Source organism: Nematolebias whitei, chromosome 4, assembly GCF_014905685.2.
Source record: "Nematolebias whitei isolate Nwh7 chromosome 4, NemWhi1, whole genome shotgun sequence".
NCBI lineage: Eukaryota > Metazoa > Chordata > Actinopteri > Cyprinodontiformes > Rivulidae > Nematolebias > Nematolebias whitei.
The window spans coordinates 11,178,384-11,203,285 of record NC_056501.1 but is presented as its reverse complement, the minus strand read 5'-3'; the positions used below and the strand labels follow the sequence as shown (position 1 = coordinate 11,203,285).

The 24,902-nt window shown below is 38.2% G+C and overlaps 1 protein-coding gene across 2 annotated transcripts in view; it reads right to left on the bottom strand.

The window, feature by feature from the left end:
* The window catches only part of rab28 (RAB28, member RAS oncogene family), a 34,584-nt gene extending 13,168 nt beyond the window's left edge, over positions 1-21,416 (bottom strand). For both annotated transcript variants that reach the window (XM_037675689.1, XM_037675688.1), the window contains exons 1-4: positions 21,001-21,416; positions 13,408-13,504; positions 10,577-10,665; positions 9,094-9,223 (exon numbers count right to left, since the gene is read on the bottom strand). In XM_037675689.1, the coding sequence (XP_037531617.1) occupies positions 9,094-9,223; positions 10,577-10,665; positions 13,408-13,504; positions 21,001-21,075 (391 nt within the window). In that variant the 5' untranslated portion in view covers positions 21,076-21,416. The remainder of the gene's footprint in view (positions 1-9,093; positions 9,224-10,576; positions 10,666-13,407; positions 13,505-21,000) is intronic.
* Between the last annotated feature and the right edge of the window lie 3,486 nt (positions 21,417-24,902).

The window sequence follows — 24,902 nt, the reverse complement described above, 5'->3', positions numbered from 1 at the left end:
TAATTGGTTTTTTTTGTTTTTTTTTGTTGTTTTGTTTTTGTTGTGTTTGTTGTGTGGGGGTGGGGGTGGGGGGGGGGGGGGGGGGGTGGGGGGGTTGGCATATATCTTAGATCCTTATATACAGTTTCTTTTTATACTTTATATGTTTGTTATTTTAGGGTGTAACTGGGACTTTTTGTACATAATTTCGTTCCACCTCAAGTACCGCATGTGGTGGAAACGACAATAAAGTTGACTTGAACGTAAAAAACATTATCGCAGTCAGGTCCCCCATGCAGTTTTTTATCCTCCATTGAATTCTGAATTTGTTTTTATTTGACAAACTCCTGCTGCTTTGAATAATCTTAAAATGCCTGTGTTCATATTTAAATGTCACTGTAGCTCTTACATAAAAAGGACCATTTTGTGCACAAGTCAGTCAGTGTTTTTCATCTACATTTTAAGAAATAAAAATAATTATATCCACAAAACACATGTGTGAGTAGATCGTCGCACAGACCTTTAAACCATCTACTCTCAAATTAAACTGCAGGAGTCTGAATGAGCAGCAGATTTTTTTTCCACAAGGTCTGATAAAAAGTATGTAAAATTACTTCTAAGTGACATTTTATTTTGTGCAATAAATTTCCAGCTACAATATATGGGGAAATGCTTAGCGTTTTAAAGTCAGTGAAAACATAATAAATCATTCTAATGTTAAGAGTGATTGAATTAGACGTTGATTTACCTTTCACAACACAAGTGGCTAATAAAATAAAATAGCTACGTAGTGTATTTTATGTGAAGCATTTAAATGACTGAATCCCACAAGCGTCAAAGAGAGCCCTTAAAAATGTGATTTTAAGTAAAGAGCATGATTACCTTAAACCTGTAATATTCATGAAACATTAAAAAAAAAAACTTTCTTCTCTAAAAATTGCTGCTCATTTTACAGATTATTTTCTTAGAAAAACAGAAAAATATACGTTACTGTTTTAAAATTCACTGTTTCTCTCTTTTAGATGAATTGAGAAATCAAGTAACACAACATTTTATTAGATTTAACTAAAATTATATTGTTTATAGTTTGCTGCATTTGTTCTCTAAATAATAGAACATTTAATTTAGAGCAACTATCTGTTTACTATATAATCTCAAAAATCCCTTATCTAGAGCAAAAGTGTACCTGCCCATAGTAACAATTTATTTACAGACTGAGGACACTAGAGCTACATCTGGACCTGCAGCAGAACTACTAAAAATAATACATAGAATATTAAGCTTGGGGGTAAGTTGATAACATAATCTTGACTTTTCTGAATGAGTACAGACAGATGAAGTGCTGTTAGTTAGCTGGGTGTTGTCGAGGTGAGCGGGGCCCATGCAGGAGTCCTCAGGGGGTTCCTGACAGAGACAGAGCACTCTTTGTGCACCGGCGCCCCTGCCCCGGTGGCCTGAAACGGGCCGGCACCGTCAGGGGACTCGCTTTCCACTAGGTCAGAAGTGTTCTGTCGACAGCTCATTGATCACAGCTCATCTCGTCATTCGATCGCTCCTCGTGAAATGATGTGCAGACACGAACACACGTGCAAACACACACATCCCCATACACACATGCATTCACACCTTAAAACATAATCAGATACTCCAGAGGCGAGTTAAACAATGCAGTCTTCCTTCCTGGTCAGGGAATGTGAAACTGTGTCCAGCAGTAAGTAGCTCTGCAGACAAGCAGCAAGCTGGAGAACTGGGCCGTCACTGGTATAGTAAAACATGAGGCCAAGGGCCTTGCAGGATGGCTTAAAAGGCTCCAAGGACTCATGAAAAGTGAACAAAAAGCCCAGTTCTGAGCCGACCGCACAAGACGCAGTCCAGGTTTCACTGGCCATGTCCTTTGCGCTCTCCTGCTGCTGTTAAACTAAGTGGACTTTTATGGGAGAGCAGTAATACTTGCCTCTGTGTGCCGGCACTATAACTATAATAATTATACAGAGCGCGTGGCAGTCTTCATAATTATATGCATGTCAACCTTTTAAGTTTGCTCTTAATTATAAAGTCTAACTGTGCACAATAATGCAAAAAAAACTGGTTTCCATCAGTGTACGTCAAAGCAGTGAAGCAAAACGTGGAAAGAACTCTGATCACAACTGCCTGAACAAACATGTTCAGTGTTAAAACTTGAAGCTAAATCAGGTTTCAAAATTCAATGTAATATTTCACGCCTTACTGTGCAGATATAGCACAAAAAACTATGGAATAACTGTTGATATTTCACATATATTTAAAATATATGCCTGCGGATAAACATCAGTCAGTTATTTGTCCAATCCTGTGTCAGCAAGGGCTCTTCCAGGAATTCCTCCATATCAATGTTGTGAAGCAGCAAAGAAATAAAGTATAGCCTGAGTATGATGAGGGTTCCAGGCTGCACTTCGGTCAGGTGGCTAAGCTGTGCTGTGCAACTCAAATGGCCCATGACTTACCACACAAGAAGGCATTCGAAGACTGATCATCTACAGCATGTGCAACAATATTTGCTTTATGGATGGCTAAAATGAATGAGGAATTTCCATGTTTCAACAGGCATAAGAATCAAGAGAGATGAATTCAGAAACTATAGCCGTGTTAAAAGTTGGTACAATTAAATCCTAGTACTTACGCTAATTAGCAAAAACTGAGATTTGGCTGTGTGGGCAAGTTTAAAAAAATAATGTTGAAAACTAGAAAAAACATCTTAATCAATAGTGAGTTTAAGGTTCTGCAGTTGAGGTTTTATATTGATTATCAGTGTAACACGGCGGAAATTCTTTATTCACGTCTCTGTATTTTGTAATCTGAATCTCCATTTCCCATTTTTTCCAGACTTACAGACAGACGGCAGTCAACGGTCAGTGCGGTTACTGAGAAAATTTGATACACACATCTAGTTTGACCCTTTACCTTAAATAAAATGTGAAGAGAAACAAGAAAGATTGGCTTTGCTGTAAACTGTAAACATACCAGGTCTCAACCCAACCATACACCATGCCTTACTGGGCCTTACTGTATATATAATGTTTTACAGCGTCAAACCTGCGGTCTTGCTATCCACAGAGCAAAACAGACACTGCTGACGTGTTCATCCCTCCTATCTGGGGAGGGGCGAGCATGTCGGGTAAGAGTACTGGGCTTTTGTCCCACCACATGTCTATTGTGGCTAAACCTTTCCCTTGGGGGCAATTAGGACCTTTTAGTTTGTTGTAAGAGGACCTAAGTACGAGTGGGTCGAGCCAGAAAAAACATTTTTGAGCTAAACCAAAAACAGAAGTGCATTGAGCTTCTCTGCACTCCTGGACTTCTGAGCATCTCTCTATTAAAAAATGTGCAGGCCTACACTGAACAGACAGGAACTGTGGCAGCTTTACAGGGGCAGAGAGGTGACAGGGTTGAGAGAGCTGGGGAGGGGAGCCTTCAACTCCACCCAAAGCCAAGCCAAAAGGGCAAACAACTCAAGACCAACAATGTTGTTGGGCAAATACATGCTTCATGAGAAATGTAGAGTTAGAGGATATCCATGTTTCACTTGAACTTTCTCATGGCTGAATGGAAATCTGGGGCAAGAGAAGTGTGACGGTATGGTATGCAGTGAGATCTGCCATAGCATGTAAAGAGCAAACACATGCATGTTGTTTAACACAGCAGAGACACAGAGCAAATGAAAAGACATTACTGTAAGCAAAGGTGTTAGTGAGAGATAAGTCTAAAGAGTGGGTATAAGTGTGTGATTGAAGGAGTTTGTTTGCACAAGGATGAAAATGTATGCACAAGGATGTTTAACAGATGGGTAAAGATAGTGGCTTGGAGAACAAGTCAAACTGGGAAATAAAAGAAAAAGGCAGGTGAGCCATATTTGAGTGTACAAATTCCCCTAATGTGGGGAGACCCCATCTCCCTGCAGAAGATAACATTTCCCATGCAGGCTTGAGTGGATTGCCAGTGAACAGTACTAGAACCACTGAGCAAAAAGCCATGAGTGATGAGGAGGGGTTAAGAGAACTGAACCCATTTAAGTCACCCAAATAAGGGCTGTACAAGCCAGTGATGGATGCTTCAGAGTTCCTGAGGGAATAAGAGCACTGGCAGTGAGACGGGTGATGCGTGGGGAATGAGCAGGGGTCCTGCGATTGCCACTTAATGAAAACAGATTGGTTTGATAAATGGCATGGGCTTAATGTCTAAAAAGAAATATGTGCACTTCTCTTTATCAGTAAACTACTTCAAAACAGTGAACTTGTTTTAAAAATAACGCAACGGTCTAAAAAAGATGGGAACTCTAAATTTTAGCCACTCTCAGCGTGACAATATTTTATTAAAATGTTCACTCTTCCTTAAAAATGTGGTCGCAAAGAAGCTTTATGCAGCTAAAGCAAAGAGCAACAGAATGTATCGTTTGGGGCCTTTTGAAAACACTACACTACTTACCACGGTACAGGTGCAACACTTGACGGTGGTGGACTCCACTGAACACTTGCCATCCAAACAATACAACATTAGCCTGCACTGTATGCACAGTTGTAGTGTGTTTAAACCAACTGAGCATTCTTCCATTACCCCTGTGTTCCCAGAAACGTCATAAGTGTGTCATTTTACATATGTGCATGCTTCTGTGGAAGAGAGTTTGGATAAATAATGGAGTGCACAGATGTGTGCCCTTAATAAAATGTTTCATTGACTTCCTCTCTAAAATGTCACAAGTGAAGCCATTATTTAACACAAAGCTCTGGCCAGCTTGGAGAGGACAAGGGTGTGCAGAATTCTTGTGCTTAACAAGCACACTTAACCCCAGCCGGCCATGCAAACCCCAAAGAAAAGAAAGACTGTTCCACAGAAATGACATGGCACAGAAGGGCAGACAGGCGTAGGTACGGAAAGGAGGGGACAGCATCGTTAATGAACTTACGGAGTCCAATGGCTCAATTATCGTACACAGAGTAAAGAGGACAGTGTTCAACTTAAACTAGTGGTAAATGAGGATAGGATTCTTTAAGCTCAATAAAAGTTTATACACCTGAGTAAAATTAGACTGTAGTGTCTGTTAGGCATGTCACAATAAACAATAAATCAATTAATGGCATGATAAATTAAAATTATCTACCTCATTTTCATTTATCGACCTTATTGTTTCTTCGTGTCTCTCTCTTTCTACTGAAGACACTGGATGACAAAAGGCTCAACTCCGGTGCTCTTCATTGACCCCTCCATTTCTATTTTCCTCTTTAAAATTTGTTTTAACCGTCCAAAATCATGTTTTTGGATCATTAAAAGCAGCTAAGCTGAGAAACTAAGCTATGAGCTAAGCTGACAGGCCGGCCTCGGAAAATAAAACTCAGTCTTGTCAAAGCTCCAAAATTCACGATTGAAACCCGTACCTTAGTGTAAAAAGTTGTTTTTCTCTGCTAAAAGAAGCTGAAAACTTGTTTACTGATTATTTTATTAAAATCTTTGTGTGAAAAATGCTATGCTAAAGAGCTCAAGCATCGCCGAGCATCCACCATTTTGAGAAATGAAAAGAGACAGCCCATGTCATATCAAGAGGCCTCCCTCCCATTTTTACCCACTGCTCGCTCCCTCATTATCCATCCTTCGGTTCAAACTGTCTTATACTACCATCCAGTGGTTGAATAAAGGTATTACATGCAAAACAAATTAAATATTTCTTCTTAAATTTGACAATAATTACTAGGGATGGGGCCGATCCGATCCAGTATTGGCCTCCGATACCAGCATAATTTACGTGGCGGGTTTTTCCGATCCACCTGCCGATATTTCCAATCCATGATGCAAGTTGGTTTCAAACTATGGAATGGATTTCCTGAACGGCGGCGTGTCTCATGAACCCAGAGTAATAAGACCCGCCTCACATTCAGGAAATCCATTTCATAGTTTGCAGCCAGCTACAACGTGAGGACTGAGCTAGCAGCACTGTGGCTAACAGCTAACAAACTTTTCATCTAAACATGTCCGCTGTGTGGAAGTATTTTACACTAGAAACACCACAAAACAAGACAGCATCGTTCAATGTCTGCAGAGCCAAAGCACCACATTAAACCGCGGTAAAGTTAGTTTTACGATGGACATTCGAGCTCCGTGGCTTCAGCAGGGCGCTGCTCTTTGCTCAACCCACAACAGGCGACTCGACCCCGGCCAGCTGCATCCAATCTGCCCCGCTCAGTCTGCCCGTCTCTGAGGAGGGACAGACTTGAGCGCGGCTGACCCAAATCAGGCTGCCTGCTTCGGATTGAACAAGAAGAAGACATCGCTGAAACCACGGAGCTCAAATGTTTACAGAGAAGTTGCTAAACTTCATCATGATTCATGACCAACCACTATCAGTTGTAGAAAACGAAAGATTTCACAGCTTGATACTTGCAGTCAAGATATAGTTTACGATTTATCAGTACAACAGTAGACAATCATAAAAAACATATGATTTGAAAATTATATTAAAAACAAAAACAGCTACATTAGAAAGTGATGTAAAATACTAAAAACAGGAACATGCCTGTTGGTTTATGCCAGGTGTTTGAAGCCATTTAACATTTTATTTTATTTTATTCATTTATTCATTCATTTAAAAGAAACAAAAATTAAAAGAAATCATCAAAATAAAACGTTGAATGAAAAGAGTGCAGAAAGAAGAAAAATAATTCTTATATCTGCCCCTTATTTAAAAAAATATAAAATAACTAAACAATCACTTAAATTAATCACTTTAATATCCACTTTAAAACTAGGAATAAAAAGAAACATGTTTTGTGTTAGAATTTAATTCTAACTTTAAAACTTATCCAACATTAATACAACTTACCTCAAGTTGCCTTTTTGGACATGCATGCATATATTTGTACAAATTGTACTTGAGAGGAGATTATTACAGCCTCATATAAAATCAGTGATGATGATGATACCGGAACTGGATCGATATCAGCCGATATTTAGATTTAGGTATCGGGATCGAAAGTAAAAAAAGTGGATCGGTGCATCCCTAATAATTACTAATTATTGTCACATTTCTAACAATATTATTGTTTATCACAATAATTTCTGAGACAATTAATCGCCCAGCAAAATTTGTTATCGTGACAGGCCTAGTGTCTGTGTTTTCAAAATTCCAAAAACACTGCAGTAAAATATTAAAGCACCATTTTAGATATGCACATGTGCATGGTACTGATGTTATCAGTCACTCTTGTAAGTAACAATGAATGCATGGCATCGACATTCAGTATCCACCTTAAGTTTATCTCATTAGAAAAACTAAAAAAAAATGTTTGAGTGGCTAAAACTACAGCCCTCAGAGACAACTCTGCTGTTTTTGTAAGGTCCTTGTTATGTCGGTACTTTCTATTTCAGTTGTCCTAAACGTGTTGCCTCTCTTATTGCATTATCTTGGGAACATTTCAAAATCCCAACTTTACTTGAAAAAGAATGCTGGGTATTCATTTGCTTAGTTCATTGGGAATGTGTGCCAAGTATTGAATTTGGAGGGGGAAAACCACAGTTCTTGAGAGGGGAAAAATCCAGAGACTAAACTGTAAAACAAAATGTGAGTATTCACTTTTCAAGCTATACATATAGACTAATGTATTTCAAGAATAGGCTGTAAATTTTGTAAAAGGACATAGCCAACATTATATTTCTCATTAGTTTAGAAATTGCTGTTTTAAAGTTCTTGGTCTAGATTTACGTTTTCACCATCTTGGTCATTTTAAAAAAGAAAAAGAGGAAAATGCTTTTAATAGAGCCAAGACCATAGTATTCAATGACTGAGTCCAGCTGATGAATTCATAATGGCTTGTGAGAAAACTGTAATTTAGATTTTGATGAAAAAAAAAAGTTTAAAACAAGAGTCTATTGGAGTTGTGTTTGGGAGCCACTACCTATCAATAATCAGTGTCAAAACACTTAAGGAAACTTCCACATTAGCTTCATTTAACTACTACATCATGGACTACATTCATCTCTATACGTAACTTCTGGCTTCAAGCCCTCTAAAAAAAGAAGCAGTCCATGGATGAGTTCAAAGATTCATGAAGTCTTGCAAGATAATTGATCAATCCTAGTGGGGCAATCTGTGTGGGGTTTTATTTTTCTTTTTTCAGTCTTCAGGAACAGAAAAAAAACCCACTTGGACCAGTCTTGGCACTGTAGCCATGGGTGGAGAGTGACTGGCATGTGGAGCTGTGGGATGTGGGAAGCCTGACAGAAGGATAAACGCTACCTAAATATTACAATGCACACTCTTACCCACACAACCAAAACCTAGCCTAAATACAGAGGCGCCCTGCATTTAAGTCAGGGCATCAAAAGTTGCATCGAAGGTGAAGACAAGAGAATCTGCTCTAGACAGGCGTATTAAAGCATGACCTATGGGCCCCATTGAGTAACATTAGTGGGAGCTTCCTGTGTGCAGGCACCATTCTGTTGACAGTCCATCATTGTTCAGGAAGGTGGACAGTCACCATCACACACACACACACTGATGCCTTGCTTTACAATAACAGCACAGCAGCCGTGACTCCACATTTGTCAGCAAGATGTTTAAATAGAGTTCTCATTATTGGTCTTTATTTGAAAGATTGGGGTACGGCTGCAGACTGATAGTAGAACATTGTCTGGTTAATGTTGAGTTCCTCACCTTAACTGACTACGTGGGACAAGAGAGCAGGCTCAGAATGGAGTGGGGGGGGGGGGGGGGGGTTTGAGGTGGAGCAGACGGGTACCAACTGGGAGGGAAAGGGCTGTAGATAAGCAGTAACCTGGGTCCGTTGGCTCGAGGATATTAAATCAAAGTCAGTCACTCCCATGAGCTCACAAACATCAGCATTCCCACTGCTTATCACACTAATCAGTTATCCAGTGCTTCTGCAAACATGTCTGCTATCATCAAACACTCACTCCTTCACTTACAAGCACGCAAAAAAATCCAACAAAATCAAAATCATCCAGAAATTTCCAATTCAATAAGTTAATTCATAGCTATTTCTTAGAAACCAAAGTCCACATGCATAACAACAAACATTTTTTAAAGCAGAATTGTATGAGTTCTGTGAATCTGTGAATGTTAATACTCACTTTTGTTGCCTACTAAGAAGACAACCGGCTGAATATCAGATTCCTCATTGGCCTTTTTTACCATGCTGAACCAGTCCTCTAGATTCTCAAAGCTCTGGTAGTTGGTTATATCATAAACAAGCAGAACACCCTGGAAAACAAAGGTTAAGGTTATCATGAGCACCTCTCATGAACATTTGTTCACTGATAGATAAGAGAAGTGTATACATAGCAGAGTTTCTGTAACCTCAGATGACTCAGGGTTATTATTGATATAAAGTGGAAAAATAAATCAGTAGGTGGCACTGTTTCTCTTTTTACATTTGGCGACAGACGCATTTAATGGGGAAATCATTCACCTTCACAGGTAAACTTTGGTCCTTTTTGTTGTCATTTATTACAACTTTGGACATTCAGAAACCAAAACAGTGGTTTGAACATAAATAGTTCCTTCTGGTACCCATAATGTTGATTCATTCAAGAACAAAGGTCACATTTGGTTATCAACCGTCTCAGCTAATGAATGAAGGCTGTCTGCTTCGAGTTTTTCTCCTCTCTCGGTAAGCCATAACACTGCCAAAAGAGCCATGCAACAATACCAGAGCTATGTTTGGGCAAATATTCAGGTCAAAAGGAGTCGTTTTAATGAACACATAAATGAATCAAAAAATAAAGAGACACAAGAGCTGCTGGCTTAAATCAAAGCAAATAGCTCAAGTATAGGCTCAGCTATCTTTATAAGTACTACAACTTTTACTTTTTCTAAAGGACTAGAACTGAGCGAGTGCCAAAGAAAACGCGTCTTCTTTTTACTGCATGATGCAACATGACTGAAAAGCTTTCTGTTGCATTTTGTTCAACCGACACGCACTGTCACAACACGCAAGGTCGTGCCGACAGCTTACGCCTCCGACAATTACTCTGAGCCTCTCTGAACAGCCATGATTAATTACAGGATACCCCGTGCCAAACAAAAGGTGTTAAAGTTTTAGGCAATGCTGATGAGAAAACTCACTAAGCAAAGTGTAGTAATTTGTCACCGAAAATAAATAAAGAATAGTAATAAAAATTAATGATAGCCTCTCAATGCAATGGAAGAGGTTTTGAAAAAATGCCAAGAAGAGACACTTTTATTAAGTATATGAAAATTATGTAATAAAAAACCAGTTTATCTAGCTTCTATTGATAAATGACAGAGTATGTTGTTATAGTTGGTACATTGAAAAAATGTTGCCATATATAAGATGATTAATTTCAATATGGTTTTAGTTAAACTTTAAGTGGACCACTTCAAATAAAAGATGGCGACAGACACTCATTTTTGTCCAAATGACCACCACTTGAGCCGACACCTTATGCTTATAATAATGTTCAGTTGTCATCAAATCAATAAATTAATTTTCCTGAGGACAGATTAAATTTTATACATTATAAATAATTTAATATTTATTATGTAAGAGCTGAGCACATAAGTAAACATGTCTGTATATGAGTGGGTCCTTACATGAGCTCCATATACATATTTGTCCAGCATTTTCCCCCCTAGAGTTTGGCCTCCAATGTCCCAAACTTGCAGAGTCACGTTCAAGTTGCCTGCATTGAAGAAAAAACAAAAACAGAAGAAAAACAAATACTGGAAATTTTATAAAGGAATTACATTTTATGAACAAAATCATATTTCACAATTTAGTTTTCCATTTATGTTTTTCATAAATGCTTTGACTGATTAAACATTAGCTTAACATAGAATTAAAAAAAAATGCCAAAAAAAAAGTGATTTGTGGGTTTCCATTCTGGACGTTTTATTTTGTGGGGGGTTCACAAAGCACAAAATCCTGTGGCAAATGATCAAGCTGTAACCAGACCCTATTATTTGACCATTTTTATTATAATAAAAGTCTAAACTGTTATGACAAAAAATGAAAAAATAGAATTGATCTTTCACGCTAAATGCCCCTGAACTGGCAGATCACTTACAGCTCACATCCAATTATATCCAGCTGAGAGATCGAAGGATGCCTGTGTATGCTTACCCTCTAATTTTAACATTTTCAATACACTGGCTGTAAGAAAAGACTGTCATATTAATGTGGCAAAGCTGTTCGCATTGTGCCGTGTTCTGACAAGTAAATTAGTTCTGAAGAATTATGTGCTGTTGGGGTAAATAGAAATAATCAAAACTCAAAATGTCCTAATTGTGGGAAGAAACAGAATGAAAGAGAGAAAAACAAGCACAAAAAAAAAACAAATCCAAATAAATGTTTTCTTTCTTTGAAAAATAAAATGTGTAGCTAAGATATATTAAAATGAAAAGGAGGGAGAATCAGGCCGCGAGGGGTTTATGTTGACGTGATGAAGACCCTGCTGCTCTGAAGAGGATCAGAGTGCACAGCGTGGACACGGCTGGATGACTCAGCCCCTTCATACGTGCACTTTTTAAAGCAAGGAAAGAAAACATTGGGGTTCACAGTCACTACATCTAGACTATACACAGTTAAAGTCAAGTTACAGTGAGGAGGGCAATGAATTATGGCTTCTTGGTGTCATAAAGACCCATCCCTACCCATCCAGTAGGCCCGATAGTTTGTTTTAAAAAAAATATGCTGACTCAGAGGTTCTGACACATTTCTGTTTATGTTATGCAATAAGTAAATTATCCAACTGTGAATAAAACTGACAAACACTAAAACTAATATAAAGTCAGATACATTAGTATGATACTGTACTTTTAAAGTAATGTGATATTGATATAGCCCAAAATCTCTCAAAAGATTAACAGAATTTATCGTGTAGATTTCACCTCTAGTCAATGCCTTTCACTGCCTCGACCTCATTGGTTTGGCAGGGACATCTGGAAGAGGTATTGTTATAAAAAGCGCACACACAGAGGAGGCTGTTGTGTACCAGTCGGCCTCGCCTCACCTCTGCCTGCATTGGAAAATGTACATTAAGTTTGACAAGCTGGGCCTTCATGGTGAGAGGGGCCAGCTCTAGGCTATAGGCTACTCGCCCCCCTGCTGCAAAAGACTCTTACAGCCCCATAGAGACCCACACAACCTCTCCAGTACAAGGCCGGGTGGGGGTCCTAACAAAGTCCAGGACCACCCAGCTCGAAGAGCCACCCTCCTCTTCATCAGCTCATCAACACTCAATTCCTTGGAAAATGGGCCATTTAACAACTCAGGTGTTGAATCCAGCTTTGTTGCTGCCCCAGTGATACAGAAATATGTGATCTATAATTTAACAAAAGCTACAGTTTAACACAGAGCACGTCACAGCTTATTTCGAGAGAGAGAAAGTTACCGGAAAGAGAAGTCAAGCGATTAACGGCATTTATTCAGGTTCATATTAAGACGCTCAGTCCAGCCTGTGCTTATAGTTGGCTCTTTTCATCCCGACTCCACCACAACATTTTTGGGGGTTTAGTTCTCCTAAGTCTCATGAGCTGAAACGGACACAAAATCAAAATAGAATCCCTTAGCCAACTCACAAATCAGCATAACTTTTACTTTTAGCACTTAATTTGCTTTTGCCTAATGTTGTTTTATTAGTAACGAAAGAATGGAGCCACTTTGAGGATTTCTGGACCTTTTGGCCGAGTTTGAAAAAATACCATTTGGAATTCTGAAAATCCCCATTTGAGATCGTAGGAAGTTAAATAGAGTGTTTTCGTTTAAATATAGCATAAAGCAATAAACATTTATTTAATGTTTTAAAAAGGGATACAGTGAATGTGTGTGTGTGTGTGGGTGACCTTGTTTCATGTGGTGATGAACAAAGTACAGTTGTACACCTGGATTAGCAACATGGAAATAAAATGTTATTTATTTCTCTTAAAAGTGTCCCCAGAATTATGACTAAGGCCTGTCCCTTTAAGCATAACCTGACTGTTGGCCTTGTGGAGTCCAAAAGAAGTGTGCTGTTTGCTCAAGAGAGGAGAACTTTCAGAGTGAATAAGGCTGAGAAATGGCAGACGCTCTACAATAAGGAGCAACCAGAAAAGTCACATTCAGCTCCTACATTAAGGGGAAATTATTCATGGAAAGAAAGAAAAAGAATTAGCAACAAATGCATAAAAACTGATGGTGATCAGGCCTCTGCGTGAGATAAACCTTTATATTAACAGTCTAAAAATGTTGAGCAAACATAATAGCTACTGTATACAGACAGCTTATAAACCAGTTAGTCTAAAAATCTAAAAACTATATCTGAAATTGCATTTTCTCAGTATTTCACTGAAAACATACAGCCCACTGATGTTTGCTTGTGAAACTCGTGTCTGCACAGCGTCTCAGAACAAGAAAGCACTCCCTAAAGATTATAAAGGTGTCTCACCTGGAAGGCTTATTCTCTTCAGAAAGAAATCCAGGCCAATGGTTTGTTTGTACTGCTTCCCGAAGGCCTCCTGTGCAAATCTAGTGGCGAGTGATGTCTGAAACGGAGTGACAAAAGTACCAGACAAACGCTGCTATTAAGATGACTAAAAAAATGTTTCTGAAAGTTAAGCATTTTAAAAAAAATAATTGAAATACAAGAGATGCCTTCATACAGTGTGTAATATTTGTTAAAGCTAATATCTTCTCTGCACAGCAGGGACCGGAGTGAAATACAAGATGCTGCAAAAATCCTTCCAGGAATAATATACAGAATATTAAAGGACTTCCTGAGAAGGAGATATTTCATTTGGCAAAACTTTAAAAAAAAAAAATGTGAAAAATGCCAAACTATGCTTTGTTAGTTATTTTTGCACTTCCTAATATTTTGAAAAAGAAGGATATAATGTATCTTACCAAAGCACTTTTGTGTGGATGTCTAACAAAAGCAAGCAGAAATAATTAATAAAAAGTGAAATCTTGAAATATGGGTTGCGGGACATTAATTTCACAAATCAAATCCTTCAAAAGCTCATTGATCAACTAGAAGGGAGCAGCGTCACTCGTGCAGTTGTCTGCCGCTCTGTCGTCTCACTGCTCAGGCGCAGGAGTGACAGTGCAAATCAACGTGAATTACAAAAACAGGTGTCGTGTGTGTGTGTCATGTCTCAGACCTAATAATTGCCACAAATTATAAAACTTCCATCACTGTCAAGGTTGTATTTGAGAAGGGGGAAAGAAAAAAAAGGATATCTTAGGGGCTCTCCTAAAATCCATGGGAATTCATAGCCCAGTCTGTCTGTGCCAACTTTAATTCACTTTGATGGATGAGCTTAAGAAAAATAATAAAGTGCTGAATGTATATTAGCTATGTTTAGAGCAGCGTGCTTACATAAACGCAGCAGAAAAGTGAAGCAATGGGATTCCATCAGTGTTCAAATGTGTCAGTAAATGTATTTTAATATGGTGTCTGACAATCACTGCTGGTTTAAGGATTTAAACCTATATTTTGTCTGTCAATCCCCTAAGCTTTCACTCACGCCTGTGTCGTATCTGCTTTAGTTTGCACTCAAAGTGTTTAGTTTTAAGTTGAATAGTAGAAAGCCAAATAATGTAATTTAAATTAAATTACTCCTTATTGTGGTTTACCCAAATCTTTTATTTTAAGTAAACACTTTTTTATGTTTAGCAAATCTTGACTTTTTAAAGAATAATCAGAGACTCTACTTCCTCAGGCGGCTGAGACGAGCTGGACTGGGAAGCTCAGTCCTCACCTCCTTCTACAGGTGTGCAGTGGAGAGCATCCTGTGCTCCAGCATCAACGTGTGGCATGGAGGCTGCGCAGCTGCAGAAAGAAAAGCTTTGCAGAGAGTGGTGAAGGCTGCACAGAAGACTGTCAGGGTCAGCCTCCCCATCATCACAGTCATCTACACCTATAGATGCAGGAAGAGGGCCACCTGCATCATGAAGGACCCCACTCATCCAGCACACAATTTTTTTCCTGCTCCGCTCAGGCAGAAGGTTGAGGAGCATTAAGTGTAGAACCAATAGACTGAGCATCTTCTACCCTGAAGTTGTTAGACTCATAAATCCCTAACCAGAATAATCACTGTATGGGAAAAAGAAAAAGAAAATAAAAATCACTGCAATGCCACTTTAATTGGTGATATGTGACATATCTGTGCTGCTGATTATCCATGCTGCTGATCTCACGCTGCTGACTATCTCATGCTGCTGTATTCATTCATACCTATCTGCTCACCACAGACTCAAGTTTGGGCTGCTGTTGTTACGTTGTATTGTTTTACATTGTGTTTAGTGTATATCTTAGATCTTTTAGCGTACTTTATATTTTGCTATTTTGGGGTGTAACTGGGACTCTGTGTACATAATTTTGTTCCACCTCATGTAGAACATATGATGGAAATTACAATAAAATTGACTTGAACTTGAATACTTTATTAATCCCAAGGGAAATTCATGGTATATTTATTATTTATTATCTATTTTGTTTATTTTGTGAGGTGGCAAGTTGTTGTGTGGAATGTCTTGTCATGTAATGTGCTATTTTAGAGCTTCCAACAAAGTTAAGTCAGGTCCTCAGGACGGTTTCATTTTTTTTTTGTTAAACGTTTCGTCTTTCACATAGTGGGTCAACCAGGTGCTAGATATAAGACTGAGTTTGTTGTGGCTCCTCGGAGTGATGAAGTCTTTTGGATGAAAGATGAAACGTTTCAACAAACAATAAACCGTCCAGAGGACCTGACTTAACTTTCTTGGATTTTTCTACCTAGATTATTGAGCATGAATCTGGATATTTTTAGAGCTTCTTTAAAACTGTACTTTATGAGATATTTTAGGTATTTTTTGTGGCTTTTAAGGTAGTTGTTAAGTAGTTCTTAACAGGGCTTCATAAGATATCTAACAAGGTTGAATCAGATGGACTTTTCTTTGTTGAAACGTTTCGTATTTTATCCAAAAGACTTAATCACTCTGAGGAGCTGCGGATCAACCAGTTTGCTGGTGACAGACAAAACTAGTATTTCACATGCAAAGGGATGGAAATCGGCTTAACAATAAATCGTTAGTGCCCTGGTTGCTGCTTGCTATTCACAGAGGGCTGAGTGATATTTGCAATAACAGCATAAGAGGGCTTTTTATGATAGCTTTTGGGGGTTTCCATGTCATGTTATGCGTTTTGTAGATGGATGTTAAACTTCCATTGGGATTAATAATAGTTTATATTCTATTCTATTTTTCTAGTTAAACCTACCGACTCTGTGCCAATGACTTTCTTGAAAAATGTTTTCTTGGTGGTGCCAAAAATATAAATATATTTTCCTCTTTTTTAAATTAACCACTCTACCTTTTTTTTGAGTAAGTCAAAGCCTCAAGTGTGACTGAGAAATTACCAGAGGTGACTGATGCAACAAGGAGAAAATCAGCCATTTAAGTAGCCCAAACAATCACTGACAACATAAAACTAACAAGTCTGGACAGCAAAAATGTATTCCACATGCTCACGCTGGCCTTGTTGGCCATTTGTCTTGGCATTCCAGTAGCTTGGCTCTCCTCTTTAACTTAGTTCTTTTTTTTTTTCCCACAGTACAACTGGAACTAACCAGTCAATGTAATAATCATGACTCTCCAACAGAGAACAGAACAGCACAGGGTCACCAATGATACCAGTGTCGGGAAATGAGGAAGTTCTGCTGATACAAGAAACTTGCAGAGACAAGGCACTGACCATGTGATGCAACTCATATGAAGAATTACATTTTTACAGGCCTGTAACAAAATGACACTTAGAGTCCTTAAGCAGCTACAGCAGACATAACTTATGGCTGATTAGGAATTTGTCCTGGAAAAAGTATCCACCAATGTGCAGGGCCTGCACCCAAAGCTCCTTTTTGTCCTATGGGTCAGAGAGCAGCAAACACTCAGAAAAAACTGAGAGCCTTCTAACTTAAGCTGAAAAATAGACTAGTGTGTAAGCTCAGCCCAACGTTTTAAGAGCCTGGCTAAATGTGAGATTCCATATTTTTCAAACATCTTGCTCAGGTGGACAAGCCTCCCCACATCTCCCTGTAGTTTGAATGGACAACTAACCGCAAGCAAAAATACCACTGAAAATGCTGTCCAAGAAAAACTGATCCGATTGCCATTTGCTGAGCAAATTGACATTAATAAGGGGGGAAACAGCATTCAAGATGTCAGTCAGTGGTGCCTAGTCAAAATGGGGGGCAGGGCTCCTGCGTTCTGTCCAAAACAGACAAGCAGGTAAGTCATTCAGACAGAGACGAGCTGACACCTGGCAGCAGTGTGAGGAGGGTTATTAATGTAGCGTATCTACAGGGAACTGAGTTGTGTGTATATCCTCTGAACGCATAGACACACATCGTCTCCCAAAAGAAATGTCGACTTTCCAGAATGACAACATTCATTTTTCTCATCGAGTCTAGCCATTACGCCTTCATTCATTTTCTTTCTCCCAAAGGAAGAAGAGATCAGTTACAAGAGGGAACGTGTACCTGAAAAGCGCTTGACATCCTTCCCTTAAAATCACAGTCATTCAAGATGCAGGGAAGAAGAAACATGGCTTAACTACCATGACGACCTCCTTCCTTTATTACAAATACTGGTAATTGTTTGGTTGAAGAGGGAAAAATGCCTCTGTTGTTGATGTAGACATTTTACTTTGAGCTATGACCATTATAACTCACTCTAGTTACGATCCTTGAGCAGATTTAACAAAAACAAGAAATTTACTAATTTACATTTGTCCACATCTCTAACACCAGTAAAGTGTGATTCTTTTCAAAGTTTTATTTTGCATCAATGATTGCAAAAACAGAGCATTTCTCACGTTTCCACAAGACACAATTTTCTTACCTATCGCAGGAGCCATATAATGTATGCATACGAGGTTTGAAAAGGCATTTGCCAGGAGACGTGCATTCAGCTGCAGGAGCCAGGCTAAGCAAACTGTAACCTTTATCAACATTTTATGCACGGTACAGCACAACAAACTGCTAAAGTTTTGTGTGTTGCCTATTTAATTTGGGTGCTGAGGCCTTAAAATCCATATTTCTTACAAATTCATTGAGGCAAGCAACAGTTTCAATAAAGCAAAACCAATTATCTCAGTTGCAATAAAGCACAGGACCACAAGCGCCGGACAAAAACGGCATTCAAGTGTACACATGTTGTGGATTAAGGACTGGGTAGACTTAATAGGTATAAAACAAGAGTTTAAATTTACTATGCTATCTTTGAGACTGACTCAAAGCTATAATTATTAATCCACTATGAGATATGGCAGTCACATTTTGAACACTGACCTGAAATTGCAAATATTGTTTCTAGTATTTACTGCACAATTTTCATAACTGGTTATAGGATTTCATTTGTGCTGACTTTTATTTTTTATTTTTTCAAAGTAACAGGGAACTTATTGCTACCACTTTAAATAAGTTTAAATTTTGTATTCAGAATCTTTCAAAATTAGTAGAAAATGTAATCACTTTTCAGTTTAAAAGGACCTGCAGGTAGCATAAAGTTTGGGGCAGCTGTGGCTGAGTCGTTAGAGCAGTCGTTCTCCAATGGGAGAGTTGGGGGTTTGATTCCACCAGCAGTCACTTGCTTAAGCATCCCTGGGCAAGACACTGAACCTCTCATTGCCTCCGATATGTTTTCCATAGGAATATATTCATGTGAACTGATGTGTTTGTAGAGATCTAGTAGAGTGCTGTATGAATGGGTAAATTAGGGCACAGATTGGAGTGTAGAGCACTTTGAGTATCTTGATTATCTATACAAGTGCAGTCCATTTTCCATTTATTTAAAGTCATGTAATAGTCTTTGTCATATTATTTTGCCACAATCAAGAGTTATAGATAAAATAAATTGTTTACTATTTGCTCAATAAGCATTGTCATACAGTAACATGGATTAATAACTATGCAAAGCTAATCCACTCAAGTAAAATCCATATTGTCATAAGAGCTACAATTTTCTATTGTCATCCTCTAAAGACTTTTGTGAAAAGCTTGTTTTTTTAGTATGGCGCCACACAACTGAGCAGCTTGTTGAGAACCAGACAGATGACTCATACCATCTTTAAAAAGCATTTAAGCATTTTAATGCAACACTATTCATGATGCGTCATTTTGACAAGAGTAAGGCACTATATTCAAAAAACAACTGTGTGGAAGTTTTCAACATCAATGGTTCTCTGTGTAAACTCTTAAATCAACATAAAAAATGTTATCCTGAACTGTGTTGCAGTCCGAAATGATTTACTCCATTAGTTTTTGAGATGCTGGTGCTGTTGATGATTATCCATGCTGCAGATTTCTTACCTTAACCTGCTATATACCCATCTGCTCACAACAGACTCATGTTCAGGCTGCTGTTTAATACATCATATCATATTATATTATATTATTATTGTTTAGTGTATATCTTAGATCCTTATATACGGTTTCTTTTTTATACTTTATATTTTTGCTATTTTTGGGTGTAACTGGGACCTTGAGTACTGTACACACATTTGTTCCACCTCATGTACCGTGTGTGATGCGACTGATAATAAAATCACCTTGAACCTTGATATATTGATATGCATCTCTGTAATTCAGGTCCACACTCAATGTAAACAAAGCACTTTGATGTGAACATACAGTAAATACATACCAATACATCAGAACGATCTGACTTCTTGAGCCCCAGCAGCTCTTTCATGCACATTACAGTTGGTGACTTATTTTCAGTCACTTCAGCTATTCTTAAAGGTTGTATTTGGCAGCCATTTACAAATTATACCAACTCTTTTTTTAATTTAAGGACACATTAGCCATTGATATGAGAAAACCTGTGCGGAATTTGTTCTTACTTTATGAATTTGGACATTTCAAAGAACTTAGTTACTACAGACAGTACAAACAGGATTTTTCTACCTGGATTATTGAGCATGCATCAGGATACAGACAGTACTCTAATCATGCAAAAACAGTTGAGCGGTTTTAGCTTTTCGCAGATGATGTGTTACTGGAAATGTAAACTTTCTTCTACCGTTTAAAAGCCTGTTTATTTCCTGTAAATTGTGCAGCAACTGTGAGGAAAATGCATTTGAAAAAAATACAGTGTATTGTTCTTCCACGCGCTACTGAGACCCTTGTTTGTTAAATAAATACGTTGTAAATTGCTTATGCGACTTGATTCTTTATACTTCAAATATGCAATCCATTAAACAACACCAAACAAGAGACACTAGCAGAATAAGTTGTATGGCATTAGTCAAAAAAAGTGGCAAGTTTTCATGGACACAGCATTCATACTCAGCTGTGCCGCTCCATGACTGCATCTTACGAACAAATGTGGCACCATTTAAGTGGAAATAATAGGCTTTCCAAATACATAAGACTTATTGCCAAGAAGTGTTACTACAACAATGAAATAACTGACCAAACATATATGTATAATTTTTGCTAGGTTTACAAATGAAGGCTATGTATGTAAAGATATGACACTGGATCCTGACTGCTTCTTACTGATTAATTTTAAAACTTTTTGGTACATTAACATTTTAAGATATATTTAAAAAAAAAAAAAAAACTTAATTACAAAAAAATGTTGTTTTTTTTAAATTGCACACGAGCAAGTAAAACATGTGCACAAAAACACAATTATTTGTCTCTTGCTGGAAAATCTCTAATGTTAAAATAGGTTTTAAACTCCTGCATTACGAACAAATAAACAGTTAAGATGTAGATGTTAACCTAAATGTTTAACTGGTGATGCTCCAACCCCAAACAAAAAGCTCTGATTCCACTTGCTCTGTTGTTAGCTCTGTTGATTTAGCCACGCTAGGCTAGCTACATTAGCGTCGGTCGCCATGGTGACCAGGAAACCAGCAGCGTTAGCAGGAACGGAAGCTGGACACTAAAATACGTTTTAAAAGCCAAACACACTGTTGGACTACAAATACGCCACTAGAAAGATTATTCTCGCTTTTAATTCGGGTAAAATAAACGTCTTTCTTTGTCGGTCTCACCTTCCCACACGCTCCGTCTCCAACCACTACAATTTTAAGCTGCTTGTCCTGGCTGTCCTCCTCTGAATCCGACATGACGGTGCAGACTGTGCTCCGACTGACCGAGTGAAACCGAAGCGCCGGTGACCAGAAGCGGGCTGCTGGGTGCAGCTACCGAGGAGTGATCACAGATGGATTAGAGCAGCCGCCATTTTGACTTCTGTAACGCCTGGCTGCAGCCCCTCCGCTCGGTTATTATGTCGCACGCGCTCTCGGCTGCCGAGACGGGCAGTTTTCTTGAAGCGGGGATAGCGACAACCAGAAAGAAGTGCTCGGCGCGTCAGTGTGTAAATGTTTCCAGTTTCTCCATGTAGACCCTGCTTTATCTTCACAGGAAACGATTGGAACCGGAAACTGAATCACCACGCGCGAGTCCTCTGTGTGACGCGCTGCAGTTGCTATGGTAACAGCGGACTCCAGCTGAAGTGTAAACATAAACTCGTAGTTTTTTATCGTCTGTTATTTTATTGTTATGCGCGTTTGTTTACTTGTTTTAGTTTGAGACTATGAGTTTTTCTATGCAAACAATCAGTCTATATAAAAATGTAAAATTCTAGAACATCTTATTTCAGTTAAAAATTTGTGAGGTCAAGTGGTATGAAACCAGTATGTATCCATATAACTCCACATTTTTTTATTCTTGTCTTTTTTCAACTCGATTATATTTTTTGTATTTTTGAATGCCTGCGCCATCACAGACTCCATCACTTCTTCAGCACCTCGGTTTACTTATGATGATGATCTTAATCTTAGTACAGTACTTAGTAATCTATGCCTTCAGAAACACACTATTGAAAATGTGTTCATCTCAATACTGTTTATTTTTTTAATATTATGTAGCCAAACCTGGCAATCAGTTTACACAGTAAATCTCTCTTTTTTTTTTAATGTATGTTAAAGTTATCATCATGACTGGAAAATCACATTAAACTGTAAATGCTCTTATTGGTGCTGATTTATTTTCTATTTATCTTCTTATTAAATCTAATACATGTGAAGACATCCAATAAGCCATGTATTAAGGAGTTTTGTCCTGTGCAGTGTAACACCACCAATTAACATTTTTCTCCAAAGAATCAGTTTGAAGAGAAATTGTTTGCTTGATGAAAAAAAAAATAATAATAATAAATCATCCAGATATTTTTCTCAGAATATAATTCAAGAAGTTGAAAGCAGTTAATCTATTTTCCAAACTGTGATTGATTTAAACTGTGATGAATTGCAACATTTTATTTTGTAGAATTTAGTATAAAATTTGGCTTTGATTCAAACCCTTTGCTCATTCTTTTGTTTTGAACAAAACTGTGTTGATTTTAATGAAAGAAAAACAATAAGTCAATATAGTCATTTTGACAATGATCATATCACGTTTATAACCAGGATGCAAAAATCTTTTTTTCTTTCTTTTTTTTAGCTTCTGAAGTGAGATGCTCATTGATTTTTTTTTATTTTATCTACTTTATGTGTACAATTATTTTGTACAAGTCAACTATGAAGCTGGTCATTCAGTGTGAAGTCCCCTGGAAGTGTGAGTTTGTCAGAAAGGGTTTTCAGATGAACCAAAGGAAACAGACTGGAACTAATAAACTCTGACTTTAACAACAAAAATCAACTGATAGAGCAGCAACAAACACTGAGACTAAATGAAATTACGCACAGGAAACAGGCACAAGGAACCAGGCAGAAAAGGGACGAGGCAGACAAGGAACCAGGTAGGGACCATGCAGATTGGGAACCAGTCAGACGAGGGACCAGGCAGTCAAGGAACCAGGCAGTCATGCAGTGAAACCAGGAAAGGATCAGTTTCACTTTGGGGCTGCGCGAGACTTCATCTGAATATCAGCTGGAACTGACAGCTGCCCCAGGGGAAATAAAAGTTATTGGAAAGTAATTGCGCTTTTTGGTAAATAACAAAATACATAAATGAGATGCACATATCTAAACAAAAAGTCGCGAAGTAAATTTGACTAAACAAATTCAGCGCCACATGAGCTGAACCTTTTTTTTTTTTCCAACCTGGCACTTAAAAATATCAGTCTGCCGCAGAAAGACATGAATATACGAGAAAAGGCAGAAATCTTACTTTAGAAGTTATTTGTATTAAATTATCTAAACAAGCGTTTCTGCAGAACTCGGAATAACGCGCGCTGATTTTGGGTTTGCTCTTTTGATATTATTTGTCTTTAATAATGTAACCATCAGAAGTTTGCAGCTGCACAGGAGCGCAGTTACTCCACACAAAAAAAAAAAATGGATTTCCCTGAAGGAATCTTCCCAAGTGATCAGTAAACTCTGTCTGCTGTAATCTCTAATCTAAATTATGGTATGTTTTGTTCAGAATGAACCGGCGCAAAATAAGGATTTTCCTCAAATCCACAAAATAAAATCTCGTTTGTCAAAGTGTATCACTGAAGTTTAGATTTTTCCAAATAAATATTTGGTTTATATTTGGGCTTTTTAATTATTCTCTGGTTTGTGTTTTTCACAATATATTCTCATTCTCAACCCGCAAAAGAGGCGCGTGCAGCTGCAGACAGATGTTTTTGCGCAAACCTGCGGAGGATTAAGCAGATGTTTCCTACATCCAAAGATGAATGTGATTTTTAGGATTTAACTGAGATATTTGTGCTTTGAGAATTTAATTACTTTAAAATCTGTTTAAAATCATGAGTAAAAGAAAGTGACATTAAATTACGCATGCGCGAAGTGCACTAATCAAACCAGTTATAAACCAGTTATAAACAACATATTGATCAGTTTAAATTCGTCAAGAAGACATTATGTCTAATGCAAGAATGCAAAAAATACAATAAAATAAAAGTAATGTGCGTGTGTAATTAAAAACATCACAAGGTCCAAATTTAAATGAATATTCTGTTTGGCTCGTCCTGAGAAAACAAAAGATGATTTCAGCAGTTGAACAAATCAAAATGTTTCAGTTTTCCTTCCACAATATTATAATCCTGTCTGTCTTCTGCAAAATATAAAACAATTTTTAATTCTGCATTTTGAACAAAAATTGACAAGTTCAATAGTTTAAGTTTAACACCGTTTTCCAGACGCGCAAGGAAGAAAACAAACACTGACCCGTGCGTAAAATCAAATAAGTGTCTTTTTGTTTGAGGAGCGGATCAACGAGCTTCCAGTCAGAGATTCTAAAAGAAAACTTGTGCATGAAGATAAAACAGTGAGGCTGGTGTTACTGATGGGGAGTGTTTGCATTTTCAAGCAAGGTTGAAAGGAAGAGCAGCCGCGACTTCAGTTTGTCCTCCAGGAGCCGTGGAGGAGCGTCACGTGGTCTGTGGGGGTGCGCCAAACAGCTTTAAGGACATGACTGTGCCACAAAGATCAGATCTGTGCCTGCATGATCTGTAAAGAAGAACAGAAAGTATGCAGCTGGAACTCACCTCTGAAACATCTTAAACTTCCGGTGATCACCATGTTGGCTCATTTTGAAGCAACTTTATTTTCCTGACATTAATTTAAGGTCGCATCATTAATTTAGCTTTATTTTTTAATTTATTAAAACTGCAGACCACCCATTTGATGCACAGTCTGTGTCGGATAGAGATGGAAGAGTGCGCACAGCTCCGGCTGACCCCTCAATGAATATTAAACTAAAAACTGATTCGACTCCAGTTTTCAGCTCCACTACAAGAGGGTGCACGGGGAAACAGAGGTTCAAGCAGCCATTCCAAGGAGCACAAACCGAGAAACTGCGTCTTTCTTCTTGGTGACGTGGGCCTCCTTAACCCCGGAGTGCTCATGTCGTTGTGTTGACACGCGGCCCTAAAGGTGTCTGTCAGGTGTCCGGGAGTCACAGAGCAATCCATCAGTCTGACAGGTGTGTTTGGAAGGAAAGT